The 13,375-nt window shown below is 36.6% G+C and overlaps 1 protein-coding gene across 1 annotated transcript; it reads right to left on the reverse strand.

Moving 5' to 3' along the window:
- Window positions 1-12,130: 12,130 nt before the first annotated feature.
- Window positions 12,131-12,895, reverse strand: LOC104899417 (uncharacterized). The gene has a single exon (XM_010686603.1). The coding sequence runs from the start codon at window positions 12,893-12,895 to the stop codon at window positions 12,131-12,133; it is 765 nt and encodes a 254-aa protein (XP_010684905.1).
- Window positions 12,896-13,375: the final 480 nt, after the last annotated feature.

Consider the following 13,375-nt stretch of genomic DNA (forward strand, 5'->3'; position numbering starts at 1 on the left):
ATGAACATCCGTTTGATATATACAAGAAGAATCATCACACATTTGATTACAACATTGGATATGGAGAGTGGTCACAGGTATATGAAAAAAAAAATTATTACATACATGCATATGAAAATAGTATCTGATGTTTTGATCAAAATCAAAAAAATAGTATCTGATGAAATTTTTTACCTTAGGATCAATCCCAATTCTATGGGATACAATATCCAATAATGTCAAATGTAATTCCTGCTAGTTTATCCAATGCACAAGTAAGTGTTTTACGTATTTTTATCTTCTTGTACTTGGATTTTTTTTTTAATGTTTCTTTGTATTTTTATCTTCTTGTACTTGGATTTTTTTTTTAAAAAAAATTATGCTGCTCTTTTTCAGCTTCATAATCAATATGGATATAATGTTGCACAAAGGAATGTTATGCCTCCTTATCCTAATTTTCAAGGGATGCCAGTAAGTTTAATATTTGCAACATATTATCTGCTACAATTTTTTTTTATAAGCAACAAATTATATTGAATTTATTTTTTCATTTTTGCAAGATTGGTCCGTCGACACAAACTAGACCAAGTAAGTAATTGATTTTCATGAAAGACTACAATATTGTTATTCTTAGTTACTGAATTATATTATTAGTGTATTTCATTGTAACACTTGTTAATTATGTTTGTAGGTTCAAGTTATCCCCAACTAAGAGTAGGGAATGAAAATAGATTCAAGCAATTTGTATGTGAAGGCTAACTCAAATGTCATTAAGTTGTGAGATCATGGGGCCTCATCAAGTGGAGTTATGTTCTATGATGGATGATAGATGATGTTTATTACTTTAATTTTGACTCTAAATCATTAAGTTGGAGTAATTGTAATGGTCTGTTTTATTGAGTTTCTTTTTGTCAGTTTTCTTTTTTTACAAGTTGTTGCAAAGATTGACCGTTTTATTGGGTTTCTTTTTATTCTCACAATACAAGCGTTGTTTATTTCACACCAATCTTTATCAGTGGTGGATCCAGGAATTGACCCACGTGGGTTCGAAATTATTCGGAGAAAAAAAAATCAAGATAAATTAGTTAAAGTTGCAATACACTAGTCCATGTTTTAAATTACAACCAAAATTTACATTTAAAAATAGTATAATCAATTATGAATCATTATAATTTGTTTATCATCCATTCGTTAAATGTTAAAACTATCCCATGCAATATTTAGTAATTAGCACTAACCCAACTTCCAAACTTTCAACCATTTTTTGAAAATAATTCCAACTTTATATTATTATTCAGGAGCTTTCTCAAGTTTTAGAGCGTTTTCTCAAAATAATCAGTGTCCTTACTTTTCTTGCACTCTTTAATCATTTTGGATGTGTTCTATATAAAATTAAGGAGGAGTAACACATTTTTAACTGTTATAAATATAAATAGAGTCACGCATGACTGTGACCGCTCGTCATGAATCGCTAGCCCAACCTAGGAGCACTGGCCTCACGGTTTTGATTATCAAGGTAGGTCCCGAAGGAAGGCTCGAGAGACCTACTTCGAAGAGTTAAGTTAAGCTCGATGGCGTCAGGGTAACTTGGCTGGCAGAGAACTCCCCTTGGCTTGACTTCTCTAGTTGACTTTATAAGAAGAGCGTAACAAATGAGAAATTACTTATAGTAGTTAGAAATTTTAAGTTTCAAAAAATAAAGAGTCCAAATTATTTTATAAGATAACACCCAAACTTTTGAAATTTCTCATAACAAAAAAGTCAAAATTATTTTCATAATCGGTAAAAGTTATGATTGTTTAGATAGATTTTCACAAAATAAAATGACTAATATAAGAAAGATATATTCCATAAGACTTAAAGAAAACAATAAAACGTTAAAATTGCATTAAAAAGAAACCTAAAAAATGGAATGTGGTAGGAGGCAGGAGCCTGCCAAGTAAAACAAGATAACAAAAATAAGAAAGAGAAAGTAAAATGCTCTTTGTAGGAATTGATCCCGCATCCAAGTTCTAGTAGGAAAGTTTTGATGATGTGGAGCTGACCCTGATCTTTATACACGTTGTTATAAAAGAAAATTTAATGCAAAATAATTAGCCAGATAAAACCTACCAAAATTAACCAAGTACATAGAGTAAAAAGATAATATGAATCAAATAAAGATATTATAATAAAGAATAGAGGAGGATATTTTGTTTTTTGTTAAGCTATTGTGAAAGATCAGACTATGGCGTGATGATCGTGTTCAATCACGCACACGATTTAAGAAAGGCAATTAGAGAATTCTATCAATCTTACCTACTGCGTACAACCTACATTTACAATATCAAACCTAAAAAGATATACTACCAAAATACTTTCCAAAATATCCAATAATAGATGCGCTAATCACGACTATAATGAAGCTTAATATCTTCACTATCTTTATTTTTGTTAAGAGAATTATATGCGTATTTCGTAAAAATTATCCTTGACTTTTGATACTGTATAACAAGGTGCTCAAATCTTGTGACATATGGAATTATATCTTTGATCTCTTAACAAAAAAGTTTGACGCAAAGTAATCTTATAAATTATGTTGGCATGGTAAATCTATCCTTAGCCAAAATTGATTTAATAATTAAAGATAAATTAAATAACTCAAACATATTTTATGGTAATGATTTTTAAACAGAACATAAACCAAACATAATTAAACGTAATTGAACCATTAAATCGTTAATAGAAATTTCATTCAAATAGAGATAACCAACCCTGAGATTGAAATAGAAAACACATAAACGATAAAACTAGAATAGTTAATACTTCTTCCCTCCAACAAAACTACAAAAGCTTAGGAGCAATATCATCAGTCTGACTCAACATTCACCACTTCAGTAACACCCTTCGTAGCCTTTGCCTTCTTCTTTGATGATGATGGAGGAGTTCCCTCAAAAAGCTTTTTCTTCGTCTTTGGTGATTGGTAGAAAGCTGAAGGGCATGACTTATAAGTAGTACCCCCATTGAGTAAGCTCTCCTCTTCAAAAGTCATCTTCACAAGAGTAAAAAGCGGGTCATCCATTGCCATAGCCTCCTTCATTTTAGCACCTTCTCCCATGATCAACAATCGCTTGATCAGTTCCTTGACATCAAAAGTTTGTTTGTTGTAGTCAAACATTGTTTTTTCATACAAGGATTTCATACCTCTTGGTGAAAACTGTGAAATGCATGCACCATATAAACTTGGGCTACCTTTTTTCCCCCCTCCATTTTCAATTTTCTTACTGTAGCTTAGATATGAGGTAAGTGAAAGTAGGGTTAGTGAAAGATGATTTATATACGACAAGATGAGGAGGGAAATCAGAAAATGAACCTACACATAGGATATCCAAAAGGCTTTCATGGTTCCAATATGATCATAATTACGTTATGTTTTTTCCAAGAGTGTACAACTAATTCTATTATGTATTAACTTTGAATGGGATTGTTTTTTTTTTTGTGATAGATACTTTGAATGGGATTGTTAAAGGTTATATTTTTGAAAGTGGTTTGAATTGTTTTAAAAAATGGAATGGGAGGGTTAGCTATCAATCTATCACAGTACTCCTAATGCTTATAGTTTGTATGTGTTTATGTTGATATGCTAATTGATTAAAGTAATAATATTTATAATAATAAATGATATGTATATATATCATTGAATAGAATTGTTATATAGTATTTCGATAATATGACACTCTTTTTTTAAACAAAATCTTAATAAGCTATATATAAAACAATGACCCAATTTTCAAAAGTCAGATATTAAAATCATTAGATTTTTAGATGTTAGATATTTAATAGTGCAATTCAATCTTGATCATAAGATCATCTATTAAACTATACTAAAACTATTCTAAAACCATTAATTCATTCTAATTTAGATATAGTATTTTGTTTGGAAAACATGCAATAATGTTGCAAGCTTATTGATCGATCAATTGAAGATTGATGACTACTTCAATTAAAGCTCGAGGGAAATTATAAAATTAAGGGTGATTTAATTGAAATATGAATATTGATCTATATGTTAGTTTAAAATTGCAATCTTGATCAAATGATAATGTACTTCTAGTGATCATGAGGTACACAGCAAGGGAGTATTAGGCATAACGTGACCTAATTGAAACTAAATAGATCTGATCGATCTAACCTGATTGGAACTTTGTAGACTTGATTGGAACTTTGTACAACTGATCTGACCTGATTGGAACTTAGTAGACCCGATTTGACCTAATTGGAACTTAGTAGACCCGATTTGACATAATTGGAACATATTATATTTGACGTGACCTAATTGGAACTTATTAGGGAAGACCTGAGCTAATTGGAACTTATTAGGAAAGACCTGACCTAATTGGAATCAAGGGAGAATTACACTATTCTTTTTTTAAAGTGATCATATGGCGTAAAGGGGATTTAAATAGTATGAATTACTGATGCTACAATATGTGGTTCAAGCTTGATCAATTGATATTTAGCAATAGTAAGATTAAAATAATAGAAGCCGTATAATAAAATTGTAAGATTGATCATTCGGTTAGCGTAGAATTGCAATCTTCATCGTATGATCCTATAATTAAAGTGATCATATAAGACTATAAGTTAATCGCCATCTATTTATACATTCATTTACAAACTTAAAATATCTAATTGGATTGAGACAAAGTGTAGTTTGAAAAGATTAGTGTATCAATATAAGTGGACAAACTAATTTTGTCCACCTAAGTTGATTCATGAACGTGCATATTGATAAATTTAACATTACATTGGTTCGGATAAAGTTTATAATAAGTTTAGTTATAAATCATATATAAGCTAATATAATCTCGATTAAGATACTATTGTTAGTATTATTGTTGTCCCATTGCTATCAATATAGTATTATATTTTCGTTAGCGTAGAATTGCAATCTTCATCTTATGATATGAAATTAGTTGATAGCTCGATATTGATTAGATCAACGTATCGATCAATTAAATTGATAAGCCGTCAATCCAAAATGACAAAATTTCTGTTGAGTTAATCACCATCAACGCCCGGTTTAAAACTCAAAACTTATGTTAATCAAGTTGATATTTTTAAAAATTAACGTATCAATGTTAATGATAATAACACTAATAGTAGTTATAATAATATTATTATTATTATTAAAAAGAAAAAAAAAATTAGTTTAATCATTATATGACATTCGGCATGAATTGTTTTTCAAGGCAAAATCCAAACCCATACTATGGGAAAAATCTAAACCATCAGATAAGAACAATCAAGGGCACACAAGAATAAAACATGAAGCACACAGATCACTCTTATTAACCATTGGATACAAATGGTGAACCACATCTAATGGCCACAATTCACTCATCTTCTCTCACAAGTCCACGCCTGTTTATCTACCATGAAAAAATATTACAGTTTAGTAATATGATTCAATAATGAATGTATAAAACCAAATTATCAAAAAAAAAAAAGTGTTTTTTTTTTTTCATTTCAGTTTAGTAAAAAAATAAATATATTTATACAGTTATGACCACCATTTTTGAGGGCTCTTAGCTGCATAATGAAAAGAGATGAAGAGAAGAATTATAAATTGCGTGGATCATCAAATGTGGAACAATGAATTGGAAGTTCAAACTGTATATAGCTAATCAACATGTATAACATAGCATTAATGTTAAATTTATCAATATGTGAAATAAACTAATTCGTTGATCGAAAATATATTAAATTTCCCTTTGTTCAAACTGTATCTAAGCTCTGCTAATCAACATGTATAGAGTAATTGTGGAAACAATTCATTAATAACATGTTTTGTTGAACAACTCATTAATAATATGTGAAAAAAAAACCAAAACAGAACATAGCATTAATAGCTATTTAATGACTCTCCACATAAGCAAAGCATAAGCCAAGCACATAAGGGACTAAGCCACGCAAGATGCCACATAAGGTGGGTAGACAGCCCACCGGGTCTACAAAGTTTTTTCCAATGATTGGTGGGAGATTATTAATTGTAACATTTTGATTGAATAAACAAAGGAAAAAACAAAATTCAAGAAACAAATAAATGATGGAACACGGTTTTTCTAGGTAAATTACGAAAAAATGTGAAACTAAATATGGAAATGGGAACTATATTTTGGGACACCCAAAATAGAAATGAGAACTATATTTTGGGACGGAGGGAGTAGTTTATTGTACATCGAGGATCTGTTAGGACTCTAAATACTAGAATTTTTTACACGCGATGCATGCTTGAATTTTTTTCGAAACAGAGACTCGATTTTCTTCGGCATAAGAGTCAAAATTTGAACATTAGACATATGAAGTATAATTGTTTTTAGTTGCAAAATTTGATTGGTTTAGTTTCTGTCACTTAAGTCTCTCACCATTATTTTTGTCTTTTATTTTTTACTTTTCAAAGTTAAATTCTATGAACAAAATAGAAATTTTATTGAATTTATTTATGATTTCTAACATTATAATTTTTTAGTTGATTTTTGAATTAAGAACAGTACTAACTTCTAAATTCTAAACACTATAAAAAAGTAAATATTTTTTTCCTTGTCTAATTTCTAAATTCTGATTTCACTATAAATACATTTCTATTTTTATCATGACCCACCATTAATTGTGATTGGTTCTTGAGAATCGTGATTTGTAAGTAAATTTTTTTTTTGGGTGTGAAACGGGGGAGGAAAATCCCAAACGAACTACAAGATAAATCAAACAAAAGAAAGAAACGATAAAGAAAAAGGAAACAAACGAAAAACAACAAACTAACAAACCAAAACAAAAACCAAAAGCCCCTAGACCCCTATCCTACTGCAGACTAACCAAACAAGGCTAGCCCAACTCCGCCTCAGATTAAAGGGGCACCATACTAGGCCACGCCACCCCACCCAAGTCCTCCAATAAAACAGCTTTAAGGTCCACCGGGACCGGCGCTAGCAAAACAAATTTTTCCTCCAAATTAACCCCATAGTTGGCCAGCCAATCCGCAGCTCTATTTGCTTCTCTATAACAATACTCCACTTTAACCACCCACTCGCGATTATTAATGAGAGCAATACACTTATGAATTATATGAATATACGGAGAGTTAGCAAGGGGGATCACCCGCCAACATTCAAACCACCACCTCCGAGTCAATAGAAACCACTATCCTCCTATGCCCACCATTCCAAGCCACACTCAACCCTTTCATGACTGCCCATAATTCCGCCCTTGTACATGAGCACACACCACAGTTAGCCGAAAAAACCTCAAATACCTCTCCCCTATGTCCTCGAATCAGACCCCCAGCCCCTGCCTTCCCGGGATTTCCTTTTGAGGCTCCGTTCGTATTCAAGCGAACCCAACCCATATTTGGGTACCGCCACCTAATAAACACTTCCTGGCGACGCAATTCTGGACCACCCGCCCGACTTCGGTCGCGAAAGCTTCTGTTACTTGTTTGAGTCACGCAAAAATAAAGCTCACTTGATCAAGAGGGATCTTAGGGACATCATTAAAACACCTCTCATTTCTCCATCTCCATAGCCACCAAATCGTGACACTAAACAATTGTAGCCAGGCATTCTCGTTATTCAAAAGACGCCTCTAAATATTACCCAACAACCAATCCTTCAGTGGGATACACCACCCCAAGTCCTCAACATTGACACCTAACAATTTCCACACTCGACTTGCTGCAGGGCAATCCCTAAGAATGTGCAGCGTGTTTTCCTCGATTTCACCACAAACAAAGCAACGCGGGTCATCCGTCATTTTATGAATGAAGCGATTCCCATTCGTCATGAGCCTATCTTGGCTTGCCAACCAGATAAAAAACCGAACTCTTTAGGGTATCTCTAAACCCCACATGCTCTTCCATCCTCTCACTACATCAATCTCCACCTCCTCGTCATTTCGAATAAGCTTTAGCGCAGAAGCCAAAGTGAATCCCCCCGAAGGTGCGCTATTCTAGAATATTTCATCAACTGCTTCATCGTCCTCAACCAACTCATGGGCAACAATCTTACCTAGCTCTTCCTTAGGAATAAAATTCGCAAACACCTCCCACTTCCACCTTGTATTTCGATCCCACATCTCCCTAACAGTCGCGTCTTGGAGTTGTGGCGGAGGCTCCGTCACTACAACTTCAAGCAATGGTTTATCGATCACCCATCTATGGTGCCAGAAAAAAAAATTCTGACCATTACCCATCGCCATGTTCACCCCTTTTCTCACAACATCGACACTACTCATAATACCACGCCAGGTATGAGAAGCATTTTGCTTTTCTTTAAACATGTCTAGGTCACATATGCTATCACAATATTTAGCACGTAAAACTCTAGACCATAGTGAGTTAGGTTCCGCCAATAATCTCCACCCCAATTTGGCTATAAAGGCTGCCTTTGCCTGTCTCGTTTCTCGAATGCCTAGACCACCCTCCCTTTTGGCTTTCGTGATTTGCGCCCAAGACACCATATGAATCTCCCGCTCTCATTCTTTGGAATCCCACAAAAAACTTCACGATTTTCGATCCAATTCATCACACGTTGAACGTGGAAGCTTGGTAGTCTGCATAGTGTAATATGGAATCATACTCAAAGTAGATTGAACTAGAGTAGCGCGGCCCGCAATCGATAATGTCTTCGTTTTCCAACCAGCTAGTTTTCCATTCACCTTATCAACAAGATACTGGTATTCTCGCTTCGAACTCCTGCCATTGATCGTTGGAACCCCAAGGTAAGCCCCCAGATCGTCCGTTTCCTCCATCCTCATCGAACCACTAATCACTTCTCGAGTTTCAAAATCTGTGTTCCTAGAGAAGAAAATTCGTGATTTGGCCGTACTTACTTTGCTCCCTGAGGCTGCACAAAACCTATTAAGACATTGCATCATGATTTCTGCTTGTTGCACCGAAGCTTCACAAAATAATATGAGATCGTCCGCAAAAGCTAGGTTCGAAACCAACGAGCCCTGTCGGCTTGCTCGCGCCGGCTTCCACGTCCCTAGTTGAACCTCCCTCTCTATCCAATGAGCTAAACGCTCCATACAAATCACATATAAATATGGGGACAAAGGATCTCCCTGCCAAATTCCCCTCGTAGGCTGGAACGCCTCCATTGGTTCCCCATTCAAAAAAATTTGTAACTTAGCCGAGGTTACACAGTTCATTACAACGTCCACCATTAATTGAGGTAGTGAGAGCTCCATTAAGGATTCCCTAAGAAACGACCAACCTATCGTATGCCTTTTCAAAATCTATCTTCACCGCCATATACCCCACTCGACCTTGCTTGTATCTCATGGAGTGAAGCATCTCCTGGACTATAATGATATTGTCCGTTATTTGTCATTTAGGCACAAAACTACATTGCGTTGGTGAAATGATGGTTGTCAAAATAGGTTTCAACCTATTAACAATCACTTTTGTAACCAACTTGTACACAATATTACACAATCCGATAGGTCGAAACTGGTTAGCTTTTTGAGGCACTTCCACCTTAGGGATCAAAACAAGAAATGCATCATTTAGCCCCACAGGAAAGTCGCGACCCTCCAACACATCCTTCACTAACTGGGTCACGTTCGGTTGCACCAACTCCCAAAAACGTTGATAAAAAATTGGTTAAAGCTCATGGTAGCCTTGAACGGCTTCATATCTTTCAACGCAGCCAGAATTTCACACGAAGTGAAAGGACGGGATATGCTTTCCCTATCTTCCACTGAAATATCGGGAAAATATCCCCCACAAAAGACTTTGCCTTGGCATGGTACTCTCTTCCTCTTGGAATAAAGCTCCAATAAGTAAACACCAAGTCTTTCACTCGTCCATCAGCATGGACCCAATTATTCGAATCATCCATTAAAGCTTCAATTCTGTTGCCCCTTCGTCTCATTATCGTGGACAAATGAAAATACCGCGTATTTCTATCTCCATCACAAATTGCTTCCATTCTTGATTTTTGGAACCATAACATCTCTTCATCATTTAACACATTGTCCATTTCCCTGCGCAACTTAGCCTCCAGTTTAATCAAGTGCGATTGTCGACCCGAAGCAAGGATACGTAGTATCCCCTCTAATCTAGCCCATAACTCAGATTTTTTACGAAATATGTTGTAAAACTCCTCCTTATTCCACTGTTGCAACTGGGAAGCAAATTCCCGCAAAAAAGGGACAATTGGGGCTGATTTTTTCCAACGCGCATACACGAATTCATGGAACTTCACATGGTTCATCCACGCAGCTTGAAACCGAAATGGTTTCATCACCATAGGAATAGGAGCAAACCCATTCGTACTTATAATTATCGGGAAATGATCAGACGCTGCTTTGGGGAGATTACGAACCGCACCCTCACTGAAACGTAACCTCCACTCCTCATTTGCCAACCCTCGATCCAACCGAGCTGACTTAAAGGCGTCACTCGAATTACCACGAAACCAAGTATGTTCAGAGCCCGAGCACCCTATATCGATCAAAGCATTATTATGGACCCAATTTGAAAAATCATAACATCTTCGAGCCATCTCCGAACTTTCCAACCCATTCCACTCTTGCATACTCATGGTTTCATTAAAGTCCCCTGCCAGCATCCAGGGTCCGGTATAGCTTTCTTTAATCCTTTCCAACTCGCTCCAGAGCGCTTTCCGAATAGTGCTATCAGGGCTAACATACACAGCCGAGAACAACCACGGCTCTTCACCTAATTTTCGTATCTCAATAGTGAGCCGTTGAGAGTGAGAACTATATGAAGTCAAAGATACCACACTTGAATCCCATAGCATCCATATCCCCCCTAGAGAATCCTTGGGCTTCGACACGTTTCTGACCCGTGAAGCCAATTCGATCACAGAATTTCTGCGCTTGATCACCACTTAGATGCATTTCAACTAGAACCAGAACTAAAGGTTTATTAATCCGCACCAACTCACGAATAATCGGCACCTTATTGCCAACACCTTGGACATTCCACACTAGAATCTTAATCGACATATTAAACATGGGAAAGGAGGGGTACCTATCATACTCATGAAGAGGAACTAAGGTCAACATCGACAGCAATGCTTCCCTCAATGCCCTCATTAACCATCTGTTTCATACGGGATCCCTGTGTTCATCATAAAAAACGGACTGCCATTCTCCGGAGGGAGATAAGAGTTTATCTCCAGCCTCGCACGGTTTGCCGTCGGGTGCACTACTAACATAGTTGGGCCCTCCGTCGGATCCTCGACAAAGAATTCCGGCGCTGGAGGGAGCTTGGACGCTAACGAGATTGGGATCCTCACTGACTCCATGGTGAGGAGGGTGTGAGATCCAAGCACTTTGACTCGGCGCCGCTAATTGCGTAGAAGGTTGGACTCCAAAGTTTTCTTCCCACTGATGCTAGGACGCGTATTTCGCTTCACACTCCCTTTTCGAATTTTCGAACCCCGCAAAGTTGCCAACTTACTGTTAGACGAAAGCGGAATGCAATCTCCCTTAAAAGATATTTTAGGCTGTAATCTCGGGATTCTAGACTCCTTACAGCTTGAAATATCTTTTACTAAATCTCCCTCTCCCTTATTATTATCCAAAAGCATCACATCCTCATTCAAATTCTTATCACTAACATAATTTCCCTCCGAGTTCCCTTCTCCCGTAACAAGCTCCGCAATCTTAGATGATTGACCCCTAACTTCACGAGGATTGTGCGCCTGGATTTCTTCCGGAGTATTCACTCGACTCGTTCGTTGTCACTATGGATCTTTCGCTTATCCCTCTTTGATTCCGGGTCCTGGATAACGGGCGGACCCCTCTCCTCCGTCTCCATCTGAACATCCTCTTCCACAGGTAGGACCTCAAATCTCGACCCTTCCCCACTCGCCTCGATTCGTGGATTCTTCAGCTGGCCACCCCCTGGAGGGAGCTTCAACTGACCTGGGACACTAACCTCTCTCTGCCGAGTGTGCACTGGAGTATTCGCTCTCATGGGCTTCGGTCGAGCAGCAGACTTTCTTCCCTGTCGTTGGACCAACATCCACTCCCTATACGTGACCTGTTGATGCCCCTGATCCTTTTCATTCTTCTCCGGACAATCCTTATGAGCACCAGCCGCCATAGTCTCAGTCTCCTGGAAGCGTGGGCAACTATCTTCTCAGTGTCCTAGATGACCACATTCAAAACAAATCATCTTCAAGCCTTCATATTGAATAATCCAAGCTCTTTTATTCAACTTAAACTTCGACAATAAAGGCTTTGTTAAGTCAACTTCAATGCAAAATCTCACATACTGACCTCTATCCATTGATTTCGTATTTCTATCAATTTTAATCACTCTCCCTATTTTGGAGCCAATTTTATGCAACACTTGCTTATCAAAGTACTCAACTGACATATGTGGAATTCTAACCCACACCGTAAGTGTTTTGATAGGAGCCTCATCCGAAATAAAATTCGGCACCCATCTCGTAATAGTGAGATAACTTTCACCTATCATCCATGGCCCTTGCGTCAAAACAAAGTCATAATCATCCAGATTGCTAAACCTTACCACATAATATGCATGGCTAACATCAGTCAACGCTATTTCCCCCTTTAAACTCCATTTCGCTTTAAGGCGCCTCATAAGAACCTCATAACCAAGTTTCTTGTCAAACAGTTTAATTATCAATGAATTTTTCCAAGGGATTCGTATCCTTCTCTTCTCATCCTTAGAAAGCTTGATGGTTGGGCACGTTGAATCCCCCACATCATCATCAGAATCCGGATCATCATCCGACAAAGAATCCTCTTCTCTATCGTCCCTTTCGAACAAAGGATTCTTGGAACTTCCAAATCCCCTCGCAGCTTGACTATATGATATAGTCTTCTGAGAATGGACCTCACTGCCAAGTGAACAAGGGACACTTGAAATCTCCATATTAGCACTCTGTTGAGGTGAATCCTCAATTCGCTTGAATTTTTTATTGGACCTTTGAAGCAGGTCATTTTCTTCGCTTGAGAGTGTTTTCTCCCTAGCCTCGTCGCTTATTTCTTCTTTTTTGTAATAGTAAATTTTTGTATGTATTGACGTTCTAGGTTATTAGTTTTAGTTTGTATGCTAATTTTAAGTTTTAATAAAGTTTCCCGATTATTTGAGTGATTTGCGTGATTTTTTATAACGTGATTTTCTCAATTGTATGAGTGATTTGTAAAGTTTCTTCTTTTAAGTGATTTGTGAGTGAGTGTTGTAAATTAATTTTCGGTAGTTTTCTTTGAATGTCGATTTTGATTTTGACATTCCTTTTGTAATTTAGAAAGGGGAGGGGGGCAAAATAGGCATTTCAAAAGAAGACACCATTGCTCCCCCTTCCCTTATATAATAGAGATTATTATATAAATAAGATTATTATACTTAGGT

The sequence above is a fragment of the Beta vulgaris genome, chromosome 7 (genome assembly GCF_026745355.1).
Source record: "Beta vulgaris subsp. vulgaris cultivar EL10 chromosome 7, EL10.2, whole genome shotgun sequence".
NCBI lineage: Eukaryota > Viridiplantae > Streptophyta > Magnoliopsida > Caryophyllales > Amaranthaceae > Beta > Beta vulgaris.

Bases quoted from the DNA above. Each gene is read 5' to 3' on its own strand.
- LOC104899417 (XM_010686603.1), bottom strand. From the start codon at position 12,895: ATGGAGATTTCAAGTGTCCCTTGTTCACTTGGCAGTGAGGTCCATTCT.